At 28.9% G+C, this 23300-nt stretch overlaps 8 protein-coding genes and 3 non-coding genes across 11 annotated transcripts; 6 read left to right on the top strand and 5 right to left on the bottom strand.

The window, feature by feature from the left end:
• Positions 1–141: 141 nt before the first annotated feature.
• LPL1 (putative hydrolase) lies at positions 142–1686 on the top strand (the record flags this gene model as incomplete). The annotated part of the gene is made up of 1 exon (XM_064860719.1): positions 142–1686. The coding sequence occupies one exon, from the start codon at positions 142–144 to the stop codon at positions 1684–1686; it is 1545 nt and encodes a 514-aa protein (XP_064717736.1).
• A 112-nt stretch (positions 1687–1798) lies between these two features.
• AIM29 (Aim29p) lies at positions 1799–2254 on the bottom strand (the record flags this gene model as incomplete). Its single annotated transcript, XM_064860718.1, has 1 exon — positions 1799–2254. The coding sequence occupies one exon, from the start codon at positions 2252–2254 to the stop codon at positions 1799–1801; it is 456 nt and encodes a 151-aa protein (XP_064717735.1).
• Positions 2255–4351: 2097 nt separating this feature from the next.
• On the top strand, positions 4352–4446 carry PWA37_004224. Its single transcript has one exon. It is a non-coding gene; the product is annotated as a tRNA-Lys (tRNA).
• Positions 4447–7104: 2658 nt separating this feature from the next.
• On the bottom strand, positions 7105–8358 carry CLD1 (carboxylic ester hydrolase; the record flags this gene model as incomplete). Its single annotated transcript, XM_064860717.1, has 1 exon — positions 7105–8358. The coding sequence occupies one exon, from the start codon at positions 8356–8358 to the stop codon at positions 7105–7107; it is 1254 nt and encodes a 417-aa protein (XP_064717734.1).
• A 1844-nt stretch (positions 8359–10202) lies between these two features.
• Positions 10203–10300, bottom strand: PWA37_004222. The gene has a single exon. It is a non-coding gene; the product is annotated as a tRNA-Tyr (tRNA).
• Positions 10301–11948: 1648 nt separating this feature from the next.
• Positions 11949–12020, top strand: PWA37_004221. Its single transcript has one exon. It is a non-coding gene; the product is annotated as a tRNA-Pro (tRNA).
• Positions 12021–16222: 4202 nt separating this feature from the next.
• Positions 16223–17635, top strand: CIT2 (citrate (Si)-synthase CIT2; the record flags this gene model as incomplete). Its single annotated transcript, XM_064860716.1, has 1 exon — positions 16223–17635. One exon carries the CDS (start codon positions 16223–16225, stop codon positions 17633–17635), a length of 1413 nt encoding a protein of 470 aa, XP_064717733.1.
• A 1073-nt stretch (positions 17636–18708) lies between these two features.
• YCP4 (flavodoxin-like fold family protein) lies at positions 18709–19479 on the top strand (the record flags this gene model as incomplete). Its single annotated transcript, XM_064860715.1, has 1 exon — positions 18709–19479. One exon carries the CDS (start codon positions 18709–18711, stop codon positions 19477–19479), a length of 771 nt encoding a protein of 256 aa, XP_064717732.1.
• Positions 19480–19922: 443 nt separating this feature from the next.
• MRPL32 (mitochondrial 54S ribosomal protein bL32m MRPL32) lies at positions 19923–20363 on the bottom strand (the record flags this gene model as incomplete). The annotated part of the gene is made up of 1 exon (XM_064860714.1): positions 19923–20363. One exon carries the CDS (start codon positions 20361–20363, stop codon positions 19923–19925), a length of 441 nt encoding a protein of 146 aa, XP_064717731.1.
• Positions 20364–21071: 708 nt separating this feature from the next.
• Positions 21072–22070, top strand: CDC10 (septin CDC10; the record flags this gene model as incomplete). Its single annotated transcript, XM_064860713.1, has 1 exon — positions 21072–22070. One exon carries the CDS (start codon positions 21072–21074, stop codon positions 22068–22070), a length of 999 nt encoding a protein of 332 aa, XP_064717730.1.
• Positions 22071–22515: 445 nt separating this feature from the next.
• RER1 (protein retrieval receptor) lies at positions 22516–23091 on the bottom strand (the record flags this gene model as incomplete). Its single annotated transcript, XM_064860712.1, has 1 exon — positions 22516–23091. One exon carries the CDS (start codon positions 23089–23091, stop codon positions 22516–22518), a length of 576 nt encoding a protein of 191 aa, XP_064717729.1.
• Positions 23092–23300: the final 209 nt, after the last annotated feature.

The following is a 23300-nucleotide window of genomic DNA, read 5'->3' as shown; positions in this document are numbered from 1 at the left end:
GGTTTTATAAAAATTAAGTTGTCACCTCCCTGGTAAAGAAATATACACTATTTCACTTTAATGTTTCGTCATTCGCAGTTGTTTATAATTTGAATTGCTGTGCCATTTCCTCCCCACTATTGATAAAGCATAAAGTAAAATATGAATGACTCTCAAACTAAAAACAAACACTTAGTAGTATTAATACACGGATTATGGGGGTCATTTAAGCATATGAACTCAATGAAATCAGTGTTTAATGAAAAATTTGGTAAAATTCATAAGACAGATAATGATTTGAACAACATCGAAGAAACTATCTTTTTTGCCCCAATACAAAATACTTTATTTAAAACTTTTGATGGTATTGAAATTATCGGATATAGAACTTTGGTAGAGTTATGTCATTTTGTTGAAAATTTTCACAAACAAAATAGGGATTCCAAGATTACTAAGATTAGTGTTGTAGGTTACTCCCTTGGTGGGTTAGTGGCTAGGTTTGTTATTGGGAAATGCTTTACAGAATGTAAAGATATTTTTAAAGATATTAAACCATTTGTTTTTATAACTATTGCAAGTCCACATTTAGGTATTCAGTTCTATGACAAATCAAAACTCAATTCATGGATCTTGAATCCACTCAAAAGATTCTTGGGATCTACATTCTTAGGTAAAAGTGGTAGAGAACTGTTTATTATAGATTCAGGAAGTAGGGAGCCAATATTAGTAAGATTATGTCAAAATGAATATTTTTATGCATTATCCTTGTTTCAACATAGAATTTTGATAGCTAATGTGAAAAATGACAGAACAGTGGCCTTTTATACTGCATTTATCACAGATAGAGATCCATTTATTGAGTCAGGTAACACTTTAAGATATTTTTTTGAATGCAATATACCAGCTGAAGATTCATATAATGGTACTATTTTACCAAGAATTGTTGATTTAAATAGACTGAATTTCAAAGATAAGGCACCAACTAAAGATGAGAAAATACTAATACAACAATGGTTTCTATACAGAATTATAGTTCCAATCATAGTGATTATTTTTATTCCATTTGCAGTAGTAATCAATATGTGTGGTAGCTTATACAGTTACATAGGTACCTTAAAATATAGAAAGCTATCAACAAAAGATAAGCAGTTATCTGCTTTTGTAAAGGAAAAGATTGCACTATCTAATACAATCCATGATTTTGTAGGTGACACTTGTGACTCTATTATAAATGAATCAGCGCAAAAAAATAAGTATATGAATGCAAATGAAGATGATTTAGCTCTACATAAAAGTCAAAATACATTTGTTTTACAAGGTGGAGACGAAGATGATAGTGAAGATGATGGTGACACCACTATTAGTAGTGATTTGCAATTTTTGTCGAAGCAAGTTCCTTATATGACTGCTAATGATGTGGAAATGTGGAAGAAATTTATTGATAAGTATTCTCATAATATGGATCTAAGTGAGGAATGGTTAAAAACATTCCATAAGTTACCGATCGATGAGAATAGAAGAAAAATTTTACGTAATTTGTCAAAAGTGGATTGGATAAGGGTTCCTATTTATGTCAAATCTATTAATGCACACAGTGGAGTGATAGCACGTAGAGGTTTAAATAAAAATACTCCTTCAACAGGATATGCAGCATTGGAATTCTTGGGATTACTGATCAAATATTTGTTAGAAACAAATGAAAGTTGATATGCTTATAAAAAAGTAATAATTATTTAATTACTTGCATACTTTGTATTTTTTTTTTTAAGTTTAAATAAATATACATGTATTTACATCTCTATAGAAAATATCAATAAGACTACCATTTTTCTACTGGATTAACCTTATATTTAATGTATTCTTCTAAATTATATAAGGATATCTCAGTTTCATTTTCGATATCGTATTCGCATAAGGGTTTCCCCTTTGGATTTTTGATATCCAGAACCCAGTCATCATCGTCATGTTCGAAATTTATAACTAGATTAACAGTCTTAAATCCATGCGCATGGGTATAAATCTTCATTGTATCATAGTTGACATTACGAAAAGGTCTGAAAGCACCGTCTGTTTGAATATGTTTAATACAGTCATTAAAAAGATCATAACCGGTTTTTTCCTTTAAATTATAATTTCTCAAAATAAAGTTTTTAACATTTCTATATGGAAATGATTTGATAACTCTAATAGTTAGTGTGGAATTGGACAATGGGGTAGTACTTGAAGTTAATGGTTCTTGTAGGTCAAAATCTTGCTCTTCTTTGCTCAAAGACATTTTTTTTATTTTTATTAACTGTAACAAATTTATGTAGATTAAAAGCACTTAATAGCTATAATTCCTGATGTTGACTATCTTAATTTAGCTAATTAGGATAATTTTTCGTGAAGATAGTCTTTTATGACTTTACTTCCTTTTTTTTTGACAACTTCCTTAATACTATTAAAAATTCTTTAATTTTTCTGTTTTTTGACATTAATAAGAAGGTAGATGACAGTTTGTCCGTAAAGGAATATAAGATGCACAGATCTTGTGATTTTTTTTGTTGGCAAATATTGAATTGTGTTTATATTTTCTCTTTGACCCCCTTTGCCTACAAAAGGAAATTTTCTTTTTGGAAAATAAAATTAAATAAGGTGGCCATTCAAACATTAGGGTTTTATTGTGTTATAGTGCCATTACCGTAGATCGTGTATAAAAAAAAGCAGGTCTACGCCTCAATGTAGTGAGCTACTTCATGTTTTTTCAATGCTATCACAAACGTAATAATAAAAGTAGTATATTTTAGTTTTTAAATGTTTAAAACAAAATTAATTGTAAAATAACTTATTTCTTTTAACAGAAATCTTGTTAATTACGTGATTTACATTATTGTGATCTCTTTGAACGCTAATGCAATTGTGGAAGTTGAGGGGCTATATAATAATGGAACTTTTATTAAGAATTAATTATATATAAATATGTAAAACTACTCAAAACTCTCCAATATTAATTAAAGAATTACATAGTATTTTTTTCATGTTTTCTATTCATGTTTTTATGAAATATATATTCTGAAAAAAAAAATTAAGAGAAGGGTTTTTGATATAATAAAAATGGGTTTATTCATGTGCTAAGTGAGATTGATCAGAGAATATATGTTCAGTTCATCTTTATATATCTATTGATAATACAGATATTTTATATGATATGTACTGAACTTCTTCAGTTTCTTAATATATGACTTTCATACAATCTACTAAATATATATATGAATAATTAAATTTCTTGGAATATAAATATTGATGGAATGTTATTATACAACTTCTGATAGTGTAATTAAGTAAACATATGTATATATTCATTATATAGTGTATACAGTATAAATTCCTTTATTTATTTTGATTCTTCTTTTAAGTTTTTCACTTTTCTTCAAATCACTGAGAAACATATTTGGTAAAAAATAGAATGTATTCCCAATATTATGATATATCTGTCCACCACATAATACATAGAAAAACTAATTAAAAATAATTCTTATGGAAATGACAGTAATAAACTTTTATTTTCCCATAATTCTATACAAATGAGTGGTTACGAACTAAAATCAGTCTTCTTAAAGTGGTGTGTTTTTATATGTGTTGGAATTTGGAGCCTTCTGCGTCCATGTTAATGGCAGACATCATTAAGTTATAGATGCTTATTTTATTTTTGTATTAACTACACGTATATGATATTTCACCATACCATACTACAACAACTCATGTTGTAATATAAGATGGTGAAATTCTTTGTGTATTCCAGGGAAATGCAAATAATATTAATAGTTATTCAAATAATCGAGACAGTAATCAACTATAGTCGATAATATAATTACTAAAACGGTCTTATATATTGAGCAGCTTATATCTAGCTAATATATTTATTCAAAGTCACTTAACTTGTTACTTGCTTGTTGTTCTCTTTTTTGTTCATATATAATATATAAATTATTTACAAGAAACGGTTATGGAAGATGATCTTTTATCTCCAGAAAACGTTGTCCTTTTATATGTTTTCTGGAGCTCGATCAATTATTCAGATTTGTATATTAACGAGCTTAATGATCCAAACCCTAAATTTTATTACATTAATCTAGGTGCACTAGTGGATTAGAACTGCACCCCAATTCTCTAATCATGGTGATTAGTAATACACGTGGGATTGATTGAAACAATAGGTAAATTCTAGATTTGTTGAAATCTTATGTAATCTAATCTCTTTATTATGCAGCATCTAATGTTGTAGCACGTGTATGGCTTATTAAGACAATAAATAGTTCTAGATTCATTCAGGATTTTATGTAATCTTGATGGTTATAATTATCCTATTACACAACAAGTTTCGAGGAACTCGTCCTTGTTAGCTCAGTTGGTAGAGCGTTCGGCTTTTAAACCCAAGTTTAATCAAGGACAACCGAAATGTCAGGGGTTCGAGCCCCCTATGAGGAGTTCCTTTTTGCACTTGTAATTGTAATAACTCTGGGGTCATGTGTTTCTGATAATAGTAGTTCTTGTTGAAATCTCAATAATATTTCGCTTGGTTAGATATAAGATATAGACTCTTTCTATATCTCTAGATGTAATATTTCTATATATCTATATATCTATATCCCTAATCCAAGATAGCCTAATAGTATACATTTATACACTATATATCTAAACTTATTTAATCCTTGGTTCCTTGTTCTTTCATTCCTTCCTCTTGGTTGCTCTCTTGTACTTATGTTGGTTACTTCTGTTTTTTATCTAGGTTTGTAAAATTTGCAAAAAGGAAAGTTTAGAAAAATGTAATAGATGAAAACCCGATTACGAGAGATGTACTCTTCTAGACGCTAAAAAATAGATAAATATTGCTTGATTTGTTGTCTATATATGACATATAGACTATACTTTACATAAAGAGTAAACTAATATATACAGATATACAGATAAACATAGTTATATAAACAAGAAAAACAAGAAAAACAAGAAAAACAAGAGCGTCGTGATCGACCAAGGGGTCAACAAGATCGTTTATAGTGACCTCTGGATTTCATATGTTACAAAAAATGAGGGATGACGATATTTTTTTAAACATCCCAATGAAAGAACAAGGAACTAAGGATTAAATAAGTATAGATATAGTATATAAATGTATAATATTTAGTTATTGTAGATTAGAGATATAGATATATAGGAATATTACATCTAAAGATGTAAAAAGAGTCTATATCTTAAATCTATCTAAGTGAAGTATTATTGTGATTTCAAGAAGACTGACTGTTATCAAAAACACACAACCTTAGGGTTATCACAATTCTATAATTTAGTTTATCACTATATACGAATGTTTATATCTACATGATTTGTAAAGGATGATAGTTCCATATAAGAGATATAGTCTTCCTGATCACACAAAATTTATAAGTACTTCCTAGAGTTGAAGAATATAATAGAGTCAGTTTATAGTTTTTACAAAGGATAGTTAATTTATATTCAAGAAAAATTTAAATTTATGCATCAACAGTTGCTCGTAGGACTTCTATATTGCATATTTGACAAGGAGAGAAGAGGGTGATAGTATTTTAGATCTTATTGTTACCATGAAATCTGAATAGGGATAAAAGTATTTCCAATACAAACTTTATTCTATAACAATTTAATAAGGAGTTCTTTATGACAACATAAATTGATTCGAAAATTATTTGGTATTTTAGACAGACATGTTTCTATTTAAGAAGACTTTCATTTATCCTAATGTATATCTTGATTTTTCTATTCTTACTCCTCTCTAATGTTGTAACCTTTATTTTAAAAGTTGAACTAAAAAGAAGTACAAAATTAATTTTAAAAAAGGAAGTATTGTAATGAAAAAGTAATTTATTAGTTGAAGGTTAAAATCAAGACTATTTTTGGCTTCATATGTTAATGCCTCATATAAATGTTTAGATAAAATAAATATACTTAATGTTAGTGGAAATTAACTATCATACTTTTTTGTTGTAGGAAATTTTCTAGCTTATCTCATTTAAAGGGAATAGATGTTGCATCAACATATCAAAAATATCAACATACGTTACATTTATTAGGAGTTATCTTTTTAAGAACTCTCTGAGTTACTTGAGTGATTATCAGCTCAATGTAACGTTTTTTTTTATACTTATTAACTTCTAAACTATTCTCTCTGTAATTTATGATTTAAAAGATTACTAAGTGATTGGTTATTCTAGTATATGTATTGTATTATGCTCTGTGTTTGTTATTATTGGTTTTAAATCACTTTCTTTAACAACAAATTTTATTTTTAGAATTTTTGTTTCTAAAAAATAGAATAGTTATAGATACATGGTTTAGTAACATAAGATAGATTTTCTAGCTTCAATTATACAACATGTGGTAAACTAACTATTTATACTTCAGATAGTTTCAATAATTATATTTTTATGTTCTAATTGTAAAAAGTGGGTATTACTGTGCCTTCTTTTTACAATACTGAATTTGTGCCATATAATTACAGGTGCGTAGTAGCCAATTATTGTTTCCATGGACAATATTAGACAATTATAATTTCCTTATTCTAGATAATATATACTTTGTATTAATAATTTATTCTTCAAGAATAAAAAGTTACATAAAGAAGGTAGATTCTGTTAAATACTTTTTTATGAAGGTAAAGTATACCTCGAATGTTTAAACCACTTATTATTATATTTTTATTGCTGAATTTGTCTTTGGTGTTCAGTTAGCAAATATTTAAAAAGAGAAGATTGGGCAGCACACAACATTTAAATTAATTTCTTTATTTTCTTATATTTTTTACTTGAACTTTACAGTAAGCACTATTTAGACTTTATAAATCAACGAGGATGTTTGCTTATTTTGATATCATCAGTATTGTATTTTTATTTGATTAATTACTATTGCTTTTATTAATTCTTGATCGGTTATTGCTGAAAAGTCAATTTTGATACTTTATTTATATTGTTAAAAAATATATCAAATGTTTTTTTATATGATTTAAATTTTAGTAAAAAATAAACTATGAATTTATTTTTAACAATGCTAGAGATCCAACCATAAAATAACATATAAACATAGGTATGTATATATTATCAAAAACACTTGATTTTAAAAATTTTTCATTTCATTCTGTATTAGTTCATTGAAATATGGATAATTGTCTAAATAAAGATGATGTCCAGCATCTGGTATAATTACTACTTTACTTTTTCCTAAATTATTTTTAACAAAATGTTTGGAAATTCTTTTTCCACCGGCTATATTCATCCAATCATTTTCTCCATATAACCACACCCATTCGGAATTTGAGTCCCATTTATGCTTTGAGTTAATAATTCTATTTTCAATAGGAGTCCTTGGATCTCCACCACATTTTAAAATAAAAGGTAATAAATATTCACCACTACCTTGTTTATTAAAAATCGCATATGTGTATCGATGTAATGCTTCAAATTGGGAATCTGTGGCAACCTTTCTAAATCTTCTATATGACCATCCACTAGTCAATTTAGAACCTAAGATATGGGTATTTCTTACTAAAGAGAACGGTGAAACATTTTTTTCCCATAATTTGTTGAACCACCAAGGTACTTTATGTTCTACTTTATTTTTAGTCCCATTACAAATTCCAGCAGGTGAACAAAGAATTAATTTTTTAAAATGGCTTGGAAAAGTATTCTTATATAAAATCATAAGATAACCTCCTAAAGAATGGGCTACTACCATATTATTTTGTGGAGTATTTAGTAATTTTCTCCTTTGAAACCATTTATGAATTCCATCATGGAACCAACTTTCCACTTGTAATATGTTATCTTTTGGATATTGGAAAGAGAAAGGAAGTCTAGTGGAAAATCCGAAACCTGGTAAATCAATATAGTGTACACACCATTCATTATCTAATAAAGATATATTTTCCATATTTTTTAAAAAAAAACCAATACCAGCACCATAACCATGAATAAAGATTAAGTGTTTAATATTTTTCCCTTGATAAGATATATTCTCTGGCGATATGCAAAATTCATTCATATAATTTCCCTTTGAATCTATGGGGGTCTTAATAATCTTTGAAACTTTTCCTCCCTTTGGAGTTGGGAAAAAATTTAAAGTTGAAAAAAGTTCATACTGAATTTTGTCGACATTTGAATGATATAATCGATAATCTTCATAGGATTGTCCTATAGGTCTTGGAAACAGACAAGGCAATGATTTTACTATTTTCCATAATGGTAAAGCAGTGGGTGGAGTTGGTATTATTAACTGATTTGGTGTATTCTGTGTGCGATGTAAACTAATCTTGGAAGATTTAATCTTATTAATTAATCTAATAAGATAACTTTTATTTGTACTGGTCAACATTTTTAAACTGCCTTTTTGTTTAATAGCAATTTCTAGTCACATAACAAATAAATAAAGAGATATGTTATAAATTGATCAGTAATATGAAGATGTTACTGTTAAATGTATTATTTAAAACTTAACTAGACATGTTTTTTATGTTCTATTCTATTCTTTGGTTGATGACAACCTTTTTTTTAATCTAGTTTTTATTATATTTGAGGGAATTCGGAGTTTTTTCTTTGTTTGATAATGAGAAAAATAGACTTTTTATTTTTGTGCATTTCATTTGATCTTTGGTTTTCTTTTTTGCCAAACAGAAATCATTCCTGTAAAAATTGAAAGATCAAGAAATATGTAAAAGTCATCTCACCTAGTATACTGAAATATAAATATTAATTATATAGTTAAACAATTATAGATTATATAATATTCGTTTCCAAGCTGATAAATAGACTATTGTAACCTTTGGGGGTGTTGAGATATGATTAGAGTTATGTTTGATGATCTAAATTCATCGTACTAAGTGATTAAAAGTTATGAAAATTTATATTAAAGAAGATTCGAAGATAAAATGAGTATACTGTATAGTATCGTATCTTGTACATTACTTATGTAGAAGGAAAAAGACCAAGCAATACAATAACAATTTATAGTACCACTAATTTCCTACTATAAATAACAATAAAACTTATAATACCACCAATATCTTATTGTAAGCTACATTATCTTATAATATTAGTTTAAAATGAATTCTACTAGAATTTTTGATTCCGAAGCCTTGCGTCAACAGGGGGACATCAATTAATTACAATATAAATGTTAATGCTAATAATCACCTCTAGTGCTATCTCTCAATAATCAGCGGTATCTCAAATAAATTTCTTAGTTATTTGTCACTGATGTTAATTCGACAATTGGTCATTCGCCTACATTCATAGTCAGGGTTAAGAGTTTTAGCTGTTCCAAATCCATCACCTCAACATTTGACGTTACCTGTGAACTACGTATTTCAGAATTTCTAATTACGGCATCTTACGCAACACATTTAAGAAAATTATTTATATTTCACAGCATTGCTCTTATCTATTATGTATTATCTACATTATAAAAAGAAATATATAAGTAATAATCATTTTATAATAAAATATTTTTACATTTGCTATTACATACCTATCCCTTAAATAACATACTTTTCAAAGCTTCCACTACAACAAAAGTAGCTAAAGAATAAAGTGAGAAAACTGTTTAGTTAGAGAAAAATGTTCTTCAGATTGCTTGAGAATTGTTCAATTAATTATTTAAAGGATCTTTAATTAAGGTTTTCTACAAATGGTTTAGCTGGTAAAAAATTCCTTTTTATTGAGAAAATAACCATAGTTATTTGTACAATTGTTAAGAGTATACACATACAAGAACATTGGAATTTTAAAAAACGAAAAAAGAAACAAGAGAAATACCACTTCAATACATGATTAAAGGGCCCGCTAAATTCAATGTCAATGTGTATTCTTTATAAATGTTGATAATAAAACTTGAAAAATATATATATTTGAAAACTGTTAATCTTTTACCCAAAGCTCAACAAGAATGTTTGTAATATTCCTGATAAAAATTGCGACATATGAAATCTTGATATCACTACAAACGGTCTTGCGTATTCTTTAGTCAACAACGACGTTCTTGTTTTTTTGTTTATATAACTATGTGTATCTGTATATCTGTTTATATTAATTTACTCTTTCTGTAGAGTATAGTTTATATATCACATATAGAGAACCAATCAAGCTATGTGTATCTATTTTGATGGCTAGAAGAGTATATCTTTTGTAATAGGGTTTTGATCTGTTGCAAAAGTTAAAAAATCTCCCGGGGGTGAGTCGAACACCCGATCTCAAGATACCTTAAGAAACCAATCCTTAAATTACAGTCTTGCGCCTTAAACCAACTTGGCTACCGAGAGAGAACCCTGTGATTCATGTTGTGGAATAGAATAGTTATAACCATCAAGATTACATAAGATCCTGAATGAATCTAGAACTATTTATTGTCTTAATAAGCCATAAACGTGCTACAACATTAGATGCTGCATAATAAAGAGATTAGATTACATAAGATTTCAACAAATCTAGAATTTACCTATTGTTTCAATCAATCCCACGTGTATTACTAATCACCATGATTAGAGAATTGGGGTGCAGTTCTAATCCACTAGTGCACCTAAATTAATGTAATAAATTTTAGGGTTTGGATCAGTAAGTCATTAATGTACAATCTGAATAATTGATCGAGCTCCAGAAAACATATAAAAGGACAACGTTTTCTGGAGATAAAAGATCATCTTCCATAACCGTTTCTTGTAAATAATTTATATATTATATATGAACAAAATAGAGAACAACAAGCAAGTAACAAGTTAAGTGACTTTGAATAAATATATTAGCTAGATATAAGCTGCTCAATATATAAGACCGTTTTAGTAATTATATTATCGACTATAGTTGATTACTGTCTCGATTATTTGAATAACTATTAATATTATTTGCATTTCCCTGGAATACACAAAGAATCTCACCATCTCATATTACAACAAGGTTTGTTGTAGAATAGAATAATAACAATTACCATGATTAAAGAATTGGGGTGCAGTTCTAATCCACTAGTGCACCTAGATTAATGTAATAAAATTTAGGGTTTGGATCATTAAGCTCGTTAATATACAAATCTGAATAATTGACCGAGCTCCAGAAAACATATAAAAGGACAGCGTTTTCTGGAGATAAAAGATCATCTTCCATAACAGTTTTTTCGTAAATAATCTATATGTTGTATATAAACATAATAAAAAAAGAAAAACAAGCAATAAACCCTTAACCCTCCTAGTTATATATAACATTCTTATATATTTGTTATTGCCCTTACTACTCGTTCAATAGTACTGTTAAAAAACTTGGTCCTAAGTCCAAACTATGACAGGGTTTGTTGTAGTATGGTGTGGTGAAGTTCTTTGTGTATTCCAGGGAAGCGCAAATAATATTAATAGTTATTCAAATAATCGAGACAGTAATCAACTATAGTCGATAATATAATTACTAAAACGGTCTTATATATTGAGCAGCTTATATCTAGCTAATATATTTATTCAAAGTCACTTAACTTGTTACTTGCTTGTTGTTCTCTTTTTTGTTCATATATAATATATAAATTATTTACAAGAAACGGTTATGGAAGATGATCTTTTATCTCCAGAAAACGTTGTCCTTTTATATGTTTTCTGGAGCTCGATCGATTATTCAGGTTACTACATTAATGACTTGACTGATTCAACCCTAAAATTTATTATATTAATTTAGGTGCACTAGTGGATTAGAACTGCATCCCAATTCTCTAATCATGGTGATTAGTAATACACGTGGGACTTACTAAAACAATAGGTAAATTCTAGATTTGCCAAGGTCTTATGTAATCCAATCTTTTTATTATGCAGCATCTAATGTTGTAGCACATGTATGGCTTACTAATACACTAATTGGTTCTAGATTCATTCAGGATCTTATGTAATCTTGATGGTTATAACTATTCTATTCCACAACAGGGTTGGAAGTTTTTGTGGGCGTGTGGTCTAGAGGTATGATGTCCGCTCGGGGTGCGGGAGATCCCGGGTTCGATTCCCGGCTCGCCCCACTTTTTTGTAACATGTAAAATCCTGATATCATTATAAACGGTCTTGTGTATTCTTTAGTCAACAACGACGTTCTTGTTTTTTTGTTTATATAACTATGTGTATCTGTATATCTGTTTATATTAATTTACTCTTTCTGTAGAGTATAGTTTATATATCACATATAGGGAATCAATCAAGCTATATTTATCTATTTTTTAAAAACCCTATTACGAGAGATATACTCTTCTAGCCATCAAAATAGATACACATAGCTTGATTGGTTCTCTATATGTGATATATAAACTATACTCTACAGAAAGAGTAAATTAATATAAACAGATATACAGATACACATAGTTATATAAACAAAAAAACAAGAACGTCGTTGTTGACTAAAGAATACACAAGACCGTTTATAGTGATATCGCGATTTTGTATAGCATAAGAGTCTTAAGATATAAACTCACTATTAAAGTATTGCTGGATTAATGTAACTGATAATAACGAAGTAATATACTGTATATTATACTATATTGATTATAGTTCTGGTTGGATCTTTATCTTTTGTTCTATTGATTATTCATACTTCTTATATCTTTATATCTTGTTATTTATTTACTTATTTAGTTTTTAAACAGTATATATGTTTTCCAAAGAAGATAATAGACATAATTAAATTATCCATAAATGTGCGCACAAAAGTCATAGACACTGATCATGAATATTTTCTTTATATAGAGTTTTAGGTATATCTATAGATAGACTGATTTTTATAATAACTATTTCGATCAGTGAATGAGGTATGCATTTTTATAACAAGTTACATTAAGAAGAGAAATTTGAGAAAAATACTGATTTTCTTTTTATACCCGATGTAAGTATTATTGTTATTTCAAGTATATATTGTATTTTTAGTGATAAATATGAAAGTATAGAGTCAATAACATCTATTTTTATCAATAATTCATCGATGACTATTAATTTACATTTGATAAATTGTACATTAATAGAAGACAACGGGGACATATAATTTACCATAAGTATATCTGCTACAGTACCAGTAATATAATAAACCTTTAAATATGTTAATGAAGCAATCCTAAGAAAAATTTTGTCAACAGATAGTATTTTAAAGCTGATGTTAATAATCTTTCCAATGAAGAATCCCTAAGTATTAGTAGCAATATTTATATCAATTTTTTATTTAAAATGTTTTTTTAATTAAAAAAAAAAGGCAAATAAATATGCCATCTTTTATGAGATCAAAAAATTCACCAATTCCAAACATGATTATAAATTTTAAACAAACTGAAAGTGATAATATCAAAACCAATGATGGTGATCTTAAAAAGGGTAAAGAGATTCCAACAATACCTATATTTGTTATTATAATTTCTTTACTCGACCATATCCACAACTGCTTGATCAATGTAATTTTGTAACATCTCAAATAAAACAATATTTTCATTAGACCAATTATCTTCTTTCTTTTCATTTTATGTCTACATCTACTCTATATCTCATCTCAATGACTAACCTTTAATATTCTGTTCCATCTTTTTCTTATTTTGAAATGGTCACAAGATTACATCAAATGAAACATTATACAAATTGAAGAGAAAGTGATACTAATTGATGCAAAAAAGATAAGATAGTATCCAGATAATCCAATTGATTTACAAGAAGGTACTGAACGATTCTCTAGTTTTTAAAATAATATACTAATTGTATATTTTTGTTACTAATGGCATGGTAATTTTAACTTACACCGTAATTGCTTCCAAGCAGCATATACAGCAAATAAGATTCACAGCCAACACCAAAATTATTCAAAAAAAGGTATATAGGTGCTACTTAACTTTCTTATGACATTTTAGGGTTAGAAATCTACTTTGATTCTGGAAACAGAATGGTTTTTTCAATAGAGCTGTTGTTAAAAAATAAACTTTCTGAATTATTTATTCAGGATCTTGTAAAAAGCATCAACAATGTTCTATGTATCTACAATCCTTATGATAGTACAAAAATTATATCCTAGAAAGAGCAACATAACTTTTTTTCTTATTATAGAGTACAGACTCGATGTATTAGATTATGTGAAGCTACTAACCAAAGCCACATTATATCATTCAAAAGAAATAAATTTTTTTTTGGCAAGATAATCGATGAAAAAGCTTTTATCAATCCAGCAATAATAAATTGGTACAAATAAAAATTTGCACGTATGATGATAAAATTAGTATTATATATGATACTATGTTTACTACTACTCAAAAATTTAAATCTTAAATTGATTGTATATTACTTGTCAGCGACAAACTCAACACCAACAAAAGAATAAATATATCATTAATCTGTGCATCAACCATCCAAGCAGAAATATTTGTTAAACATTGATTTTTAACGTTGTTGATAGATGCCAAGGTTTATTAAACTAAATATTTAGAAAGCTCTACAGAATAATAACACTATGTTAAAGTATGTCTACTATTTCGAATCCTCGACACAATAGAAGATAAATATTTTTTAACATTTTGAATACGTTAAAATATCATCCAAATAAACAACAATAATTTTATCAATATATTTTTGTTAGACATTTTGCAAAAATTGTATTTTTTTAGCAGTTTCTGTAAAGCTGGAAATTAACTTATTTTACTTTTGACAGCGATCAAGTATTGCAGAATACAAGATTAAAATATCATATAGAAATAATACGGCAAAAATGTTACCTTAATATTCTATCAGAATAGAGTTTATTTTAATGATCCTACTTCTTCAGCTTCGAATGAAAATAAAGATAAAGAAAGTGTTTTAGTGATTCTTGCACATTTTACTTTATTATATCTGTTAAGATTCGAATATATTATAATTCTACAAACTACAGTCTCTTAAACTCTGCTATTCCATTGTACTGAAAATACCGTCATGTTATAGATCAACAAGATCACACCAATATTTTCTGCCCACACCTACTTATATTTCCTACTATAACTAGTATATTATCATATTTCAATTTTATATTATTCAATAAATTGCCTATTCCTCTCCTCTTTTACTGGTGACAAAAATTTTAAATAAGCACATAACCTTATTTATTCTTCTCGAATTAAAAAATCTGTTGCCACAACAACAGTGATGATCTTTACAAAATTATCAAACAATAACAACCAAGAATACAAAATACAAAAAGATAAAAAAAAAACAATGGAGCTATGCGAAAACAAAAGTGTTTGTATTCATTTAAAAATAATGTGGGATTGCGGAAAAAGAAAAACTAAAGGGAATTACAAAAAAAAAGAATGAAAGAAAACAAAAAACAGTGGGATCGCCAATTGAAATGCGTGACCCCCCCTAATGAAAGTAATGATTCCTCTCTCACCATTAGAAAAAAGTTCCATGAAATTGTAATGACGTAGACTCCTTTGCGGATCATCTGATAGCAGTAATTCGAATGTCCTTCACTATAATATTTTTGCTTATATTTTTTTTTATAATCATCACAGAGTATATACTTGAAATATTTAAAATTTATAAGATTTTTATTATTATTTTGTTTTTCTTTTTTTCTTTTTCCATTTTTTGCACCAATCAATGATGTCTCTTTTAAAAGAATAGACTTCTCTGTTATTTAGAGACATGTTACATACACAAAATGAAATTGACGTAACTAACCAGTAGAGCTCATTGTCAGTTACACTAACAAAAGTGCATTAAATTTAATAGTTCGAAACAAAACTAGTCAGCCAGGTTGTTTTCTTATCTACAGTTTATATTTAAGTCTTTTCTTCTTTCTTGTCTACCTCATCTCCATCTCTATTGCAGGTCTTTACACCTACTTTTTCTCCAATACCTTTCCTGGGCCTACACTCCTTTCTCCCGGTCGGTTCTCGCGATTTGCTTTTTTTGTTTTCCGTCTCATTCAACCTGACTCCCTCCTTCGTGCATGTTTGTCTTTCATCCAATTCTAAGTTTTATGTTATTCGTTGAAGCTGCAAGTTATACGTATTATATCTGCGTCTCTCCGTCCCGCTCTCTCTATATATATACACATCTATTCGTTTAATCAACAAACGGATTTCGAGTATATATTTCGATCCTTTGACACCTCCTTGTCTTAACTTCAGACTATTATTATGACCTTTTGGGGAAACGCGAGCTAAAGACAAACGAAATCGTACTCATACCTACCGCATATAACCTTTACAAATAATTACAAGCATGTCCCAAGTATTACAAAGAACTGCAACTACTTCCGCTAAACCTAACTACTTATTTAAAGCTTTTATTAATGCCAAAAGATTACAGTCTACTTTGACTTTAAAGGAGACTTTTGCGAATCAAATCCCAGCTAAAATAGAGGAGATTAAATCCTTTAAGAAAAAACACGGGAAAACTGTCATTGATCAAGTCACCCTAGACCAGGCGTACGGTGGTATGCGTGGTGTTAAATCTATGGTGTGGGAAGGTTCTGTTCTTGACCCAGAAGAAGGTATCAGATTCAGAGGTTTGACCATCCCAGAAATTAAAGCTAAATTACCACATGGTCCAGGTGACTCTCAAGAACCATTACCAGAAGGTTTGTTTTGGTTGGTCTTAACTGGTGAAATTCCAACCGAAGAACAAGTTAGACAATTGTCTGCAGATTTGGCTTCCCGTTCTGAATTACCTGAACATGTTACCAATTTATTGGACTCTTTACCAAAAAATTTACACCCCATGGCTCAATTTTCTATCGCTGTAAACGCATTAGAAAGTGAATCTAAATTTGCCAAGGCTTATGCTTCTGGTGTAAGCAAGACTGAATATTGGAACTACACTTTTGAAGACTCCTTAGATTTACTAGGTAAATTGCCAATGATTGCATCTAAGATCTACCGAAACGTTTTCAAGGATGGCAAGATTGGTTCTATTGACTTAAATAAGGATTACGGTGCCAATTTGGCCAACTTACTAGGTTTTGAAAACAAAGATTTCACCGAATTAATGAGATTGTACTTGACCATCCACTCTGACCATGAAGGTGGTAACGTCTCTGCCCATACTAGTCATCTAGTTGGTTCCGCGTTATCATCTCCTTATCTATCCTTTGCAGCTGGTATGAATGGTCTTGCTGGTCCACTACACGGTCGTGCTAATCAGGAAGTGTTGGAATGGCTATTTAAATTAAGGGAAGAAGTTAACGGTGATTACTCTAAAGAGTCTATTGAAAAATACTTATGGGACACTTTGAATTCCGGTAGAGTCATTCCAGGGTATGGCCATGCTGTCTTAAGAAAGACTGATCCACGTTACACTGCCCAACGTGATTTTGCACAAAGACACTTCCCAGAATACGAATTATTCAAATTGGTTTCTACTATCTATGAAGTTGCTCCTAAGGTGTTAACTAAGCACGGTAAGACCAAAAACCCATGGCCAAATGTAGATTCTCACTCTGGTGTATTGTTACAATACTATGGTTTGACCGAAGCATCCTTCTATACTGTATTATTTGGTGTTTCAAGAGCCTTTGGTGTATTACCACAATTAATTATTGATAGGGCTGTTGGTGCTCCAATTGAAAGACCAAAATCCTTTTCCACTGAAAAATATAAGCAATTAATTGCTCAAATTGAAGCTGGCTCCAAATAAATTGAACAGAATACCCTAAATTGCAGATATGCGTAGGTTTTATATGCTTAATACCAATATATTTCTGTGGGTATTTATAATCTGGCTTTAAAGTTTTTACTTATGTTTTCAGTGCCGATTCAAGTGTTTTATTAATGTGATTTTAATGTGAATTTTTAATGTGTGATATTCCATGGTTTATTTATTTATTTTTATTCATAACAACCGTATGTATATATATAAATGAAAAAAAAAAAAAAAAAAGAGGCATGTAATTATTTGGAAATTCTAATATGTTTATTTCTTCAAGTTGCACTCTGTTTTGCTGAACTAACCCTACAAGATAGTTATTCAGAGAAGAATGTCCACTGTTGTAGTTCTAACCCTCTAAATAGAAAAAACGAAATGGAGTGGCTTAAACATATCGTATTTCACGAGTCTTCTATCTCCATGTTTTTTTTTCCCTAGTCGTGTCTTGTTTCTTTTTATTTTTTTTCCCTCTTGGTTTATGTAAAATTTATGTAAGGAATTTATTTTTTTTTTTCTTTTTTTTTTTTTTTTTTTTTTCGGCACATTGTGGCACATAAAATAAAGGAAAATGAAGCTATATTTTTCTCGCAAGGGGGGGCAAATGACAGTAATAAGGAGTCAGTATACTTTCACGATTACAACTCAACACAGGTTACACATTGTACAACTTGAATCTTTTTTTCTTTTTTCTTTTTTGATTACATAACAGAGAGATAGTGTACCAATTCTAACACACACACACATATATATAGTATCATCATTACGTCTACTATATCGTGTGTTTATTTGTATATGCATTTATATTTTTATACATAAGTAAATAAATATTTTTTTCATCCATAAAGATTGTAACCTATTACTTATTTACAATTATTACAATTTGCAGATTCAATAGTGAGTAAGAGCAAAAAATTAATAGACAAACAGACCTATACATAAACTAACCTCTACGCTATCAATCACTTTGTTTGTCAGAACTGGGATAAATAAAAATAGAAATAAAAATCAAAATAAATCCCTATAATTGTAACACATATTCCTACTAATTTAAATATACATTAAAAATGGCTAAAGTTGCTATTATTACATATTCTACCTACGGTCATATTGATATCCTCGCTAAATCTATCCAAAAAGGTGTTGAAGAAGCTGATGGTAAAGCTGATATATATAGAGTCCCTGAAACATTGTCTGATGATGTTCTAGAGCAAATGAATGCTCCTCCAAAACCAACAGACATCCCAATTGCTTCTGAAGACATATTGGTTCAATATGATGCCTTCTTATTCGGTGTCCCAACTAGATTTGGTACATTACCAGCTCAATGGTCAGCTTTCTGGGATAAGACTGGTAAATTATGGGCTCAAGGTGAATTGGATGGTAAAGTTGCGGGCCTGTTCTTTTCCACATCCGCACCAGGCGGTGGTCAAGAATCTACTGTCAAGAACTGTCTTTCCTATTTAGCTCATCATGGTATCATTTATGTTCCACTTGGGTACCGTGACTGTTTTGCAGAAATGGCTAATATCGAAGAAGTACACGGAGGTTCTCCATGGGGTGCTGGTACTTTAGCTGGTGCTGATGGTTCACGTACTGCATCTGATTTGGAAAAGAGAATTGCAGAAGTTCAAGGTAAAACATTTTATCAAACTGCTTTGAAATTCTACCCATCAATTGAAGATGATAAGAAAAAAGAAGAAAAGCAAGATGCTAAACAGCCAGCTAAAGATCTTAAAAGAACCACTAAACCTGCAACTGCCAAACCATCCGAAACTAAACCAGCTGAAGAAAAGAAGGAAGAGAAGGGATTATTATCTTGCTGTTCCATCATGTGAAAAGGATAATTGAAAAAAAAAATAAAGCATGATATTTATATTTCCTTTATATTCTTTCTTATACTTATTATCTTCCAAAATAATAACGATATATAAATAAACACGAATACCTATCTATGTATGCATGTATAGGATATTTTACTTTTTATAATCTTTTTCAACACTATTAAATAAAAGAAAAAAGTGTAAATACAATTAATAATTAATATTTTATCACTAGTAAACTCTGTTGTGCAAATAATGAATGTTTGAATTTTTCGCTATTTACAATATGCATTAATAAAGTAATGTTTACACGCACATATATATATATTAGTTAATTTGTATACTTTATTTACATGAGAGTTTTCTTACACTGTTTTTGTTTTTAATGCTTTTAATGTTTTTTTTTTTTTTTTTTTTTTTTTAAATTTATTTTTCACCTTAATTATTCACATGATGTATTATTTAGTTTCTTCAACTGGTAGTGTCCTTTTTCTTTTTTCTAAGTAACTATCTTTATCTTTCAACTTTCTCATATATGGTGTATCACATCTCTCAGGATATATAATCCTTCTATCAATTTCGTCTAGTACAGGTTTTTCAACTTGTTTTGATTCTCCCAGTAAATGATTCTTCCAAATATATCTAATTTGTCCAACACAGTACATACAAAGCGTATGAGCCCTTTTATAATGGCCACATGATGGACATTTATTTAAATTGTTCCAGGGTTGTGCATTTTTCATTGAATGGGAACCGCCAAGCATCCTTGAACGTTTTTTCATATGTGATGTTTTCTTTTTTGGGGCAGCTAAAAGAATTCCTTGCAACCATTGAGACAAAATCGAGGGGACAGTAACCACATTTACTCGTAACAAATTTGATCTGATTACACTAAGCATTTTGTAATGGTATTATTGCTTGCTTTTTTAACCATTAATAAGATAGATGTAAATTTAAATGTGAATATAAATATATATGCTTTTTTTTTCTTTTAAAACCTCTGACAAATAAAGCAACTATACAATGCGTACTTATTCACTTCTAATAATCTAATAGCTGGTACCTAATCTTCTGTATAAATATATTTTCTACAATTTGTCTTTTATTGCTACTTAAAGAACTAAAAAAAAATATGTATTTAGAAGATAAAATAATTCAACAGTATTATATATGAATATGTATTGATTTAACGTCGAGTCTACATAAAACTCCCTGTACTTTGGCTTTTCTTATTCTATTCTCTCTCTTTGCAAATAATACTAAGTTAATAACACAAAAAAAAAGTTGGGAAAGTTTTCTGATTTCGTATTCCTAGTTTCCGCGTTACGGATTATGCGGAATTTTTGAGATGTTGAAAAATATTTTCAAAAATAAAAAAATTCTAGTAAAATAGTACTATTTTGTGCCTCGAATATTGATGAAAAGATACAAAATAATGTAACACAAAGGTTATTGGCAAATAAAACATTTAACACTTGATCTGTCCATTCATAGTGCTTGAAAAACCTTTTTTCTTTATTACTGTTGTGTATATTTGTAAATACGACTGGCTTGGTACTGAACTAATCCGATTTATTTTTCAAGCATAATTTTTAAGACAGTGTAGAATGGAAACCCTTCCTTCTAATCCAATGTTAAGTCAAAATAACAACAGTATGGATAATTCAGATATGATTCACCCCAGATCCTATGTTGGATTTGATACTATCACAAATCAAATTGAGCGTAGATTACTACAACGAGGTTTCCAGTTTAACATTATGACAGTTGGTGAATCAGGGTTAGGTAAAACTACTTTTTTAAATACATTATTTGCATCCCATTTACTAGATCCAATTACTGGTGAAGCTATTTATGATTCAATGGAGAAGACTACTGAAATTACTGTCTCACAACATACATTGATCGAAGATCAAGTTCGTTTGAATGTCAATTTGATTGACACGCCTGGGTTTGGTGATCATATTGATAATGATCGTTGTTGGGAACCAATTGTAAAATATATCAAAGAACAACATTCTCAATACTTAAGAAAGGAATTAACTGCACAAAGAGAGAGACATATTCTTGATACAAGAGTCCATGCTGTGCTTTATTTTTTGAATCCATCAAATATTAAAAGAGGATTAACCCCATTGGACATAATAACATTGAAAAAATTATGTGATATTGTTAACGTTATACCAGTAATTGGTAAATCTGACATGTTAACTTTAGACGAAAGATTAAATTTTAGAGAACTTATTAAACAACAACTAGCAATCAATGATATCAGAATTTATCCATATGATGATTTGCCAGATACTACTGAGGAAGATCTAGCTTTGAATAATTCAATTAAGTCAATTATTCCTTTTGCTGTGATCGGTGCAGAGAAAGAAGTTGAAATCAATGGTGAATTAGTTAGAGGTAGAAAAAACCGTTGGGGTATGATCAATATAGAAGATATGAATCAGTGTGAATTTGTATATCTAAGAGAATTTTTAATTAGAACCCATTTACAAGATTTGATTGAAGCCACTGCATTCATTCATTATGAAAAGTTTAGATCAAGACAATTAATTGCTTTGAAAGAAAATGCAAGCAACGCAGCTCATCGTCAATAATCTGCCACTTAATTGAATATCAGGAAGAAAAAAAAACAGTCAAATCTAGGTACATTGTTATAAAACACAACAAGGAGCCAATTTGGTTGAATAAAAAAGGAACACATAAATAATGAACGAGTGAAATAAAAGGTAAAATTCTATAATAATAAATTTTATATTTTAAGTATACATGTAGACTTATTCATACATACAACAATATATATATACTCTATAGTATCTATAAAATTATAATAATACTAAAAAAAAGAAAGAAAGAAAGAAAAGAGTAACTAAGACAATTTAGTATATAATTTGTCATTTAAAATTCTAATGCTTCTAGCCTTACTTGAAGTTTAATGAAAAGTTCAGACCTTTTTTGTCATTGATGATATCTTCTAAGTTTCTTTTTTTATTATAATTATTTTATTTTATTTTATATATATATTTTTTCACTATTTGACCTTTAAACAGATGTTACAGAATACTTCTTCTTACCTAAATCTAATGGAATATATTTATATTTGATCATATGTTGAATTTGTCTTCTCATTGTCAATGCGAATAAGATAATAAAATAGACCAAAAGAATTGGCCAATAGACAGGAATATCAGTGACTCTAGTAGTAGTCAACAAGAAGGCGATGATACCACCTCTCATAACATTAAACCAGAATTTAAATTCTGGAAGTCTTCTAATGAATGGACGGAATTCCTCGGATTGTTCATCTGGAGCACCACCAGCTTCTAGTCTTTCATTTGCTTCTTCTTGTTGCAATGATATATCGAATTTTGGGGTCAAGAATGCTAAAAATTGATTTAAAGAAAAGATATAAAAACTGTAACAGACAGCATACCAACCCTGCCAATATATGATTCTTACAAAAAATAGCAACTGTAAAATAAAAAAAGCAATCCACCTTCCTTTGGTGTGTGGAGTTACTTTATCTAAATAGAATTGATAAAACCTTTGTAATTCAACCCAATATTTTGTCAAACCATAACCTTTTTCTTCACTGTTTAAATTCTTGACAAAGTCCATTGTTCTTTTTGTGTTATTGTAATTTCTCCCTAAGCAACGTTCAATATATTTATTTATTTATTGGTTTATTTGTTTATGTTATTTTTTTAGTTGTTCGTATTTTATTGTAACTAAAAGCTATATTGACAACATATATGTATCCTATTAAAATAAATGTCTCGACGATTTATCAATTTATACGTTGTTGTGTTGTATCTTAATGCGAACTT

This window comes from Arxiozyma heterogenica (genome assembly GCF_036370985.1).
Source record: "Arxiozyma heterogenica strain weizmannii chromosome Unknown scaffold_5, whole genome shotgun sequence".
Lineage (NCBI taxonomy): Eukaryota > Fungi > Ascomycota > Saccharomycetes > Saccharomycetales > Saccharomycetaceae > Arxiozyma > Arxiozyma heterogenica.
Note: the sequence above shows the minus strand (reverse complement) of the source record. Positions and strands in the feature narration are given on the sequence as shown.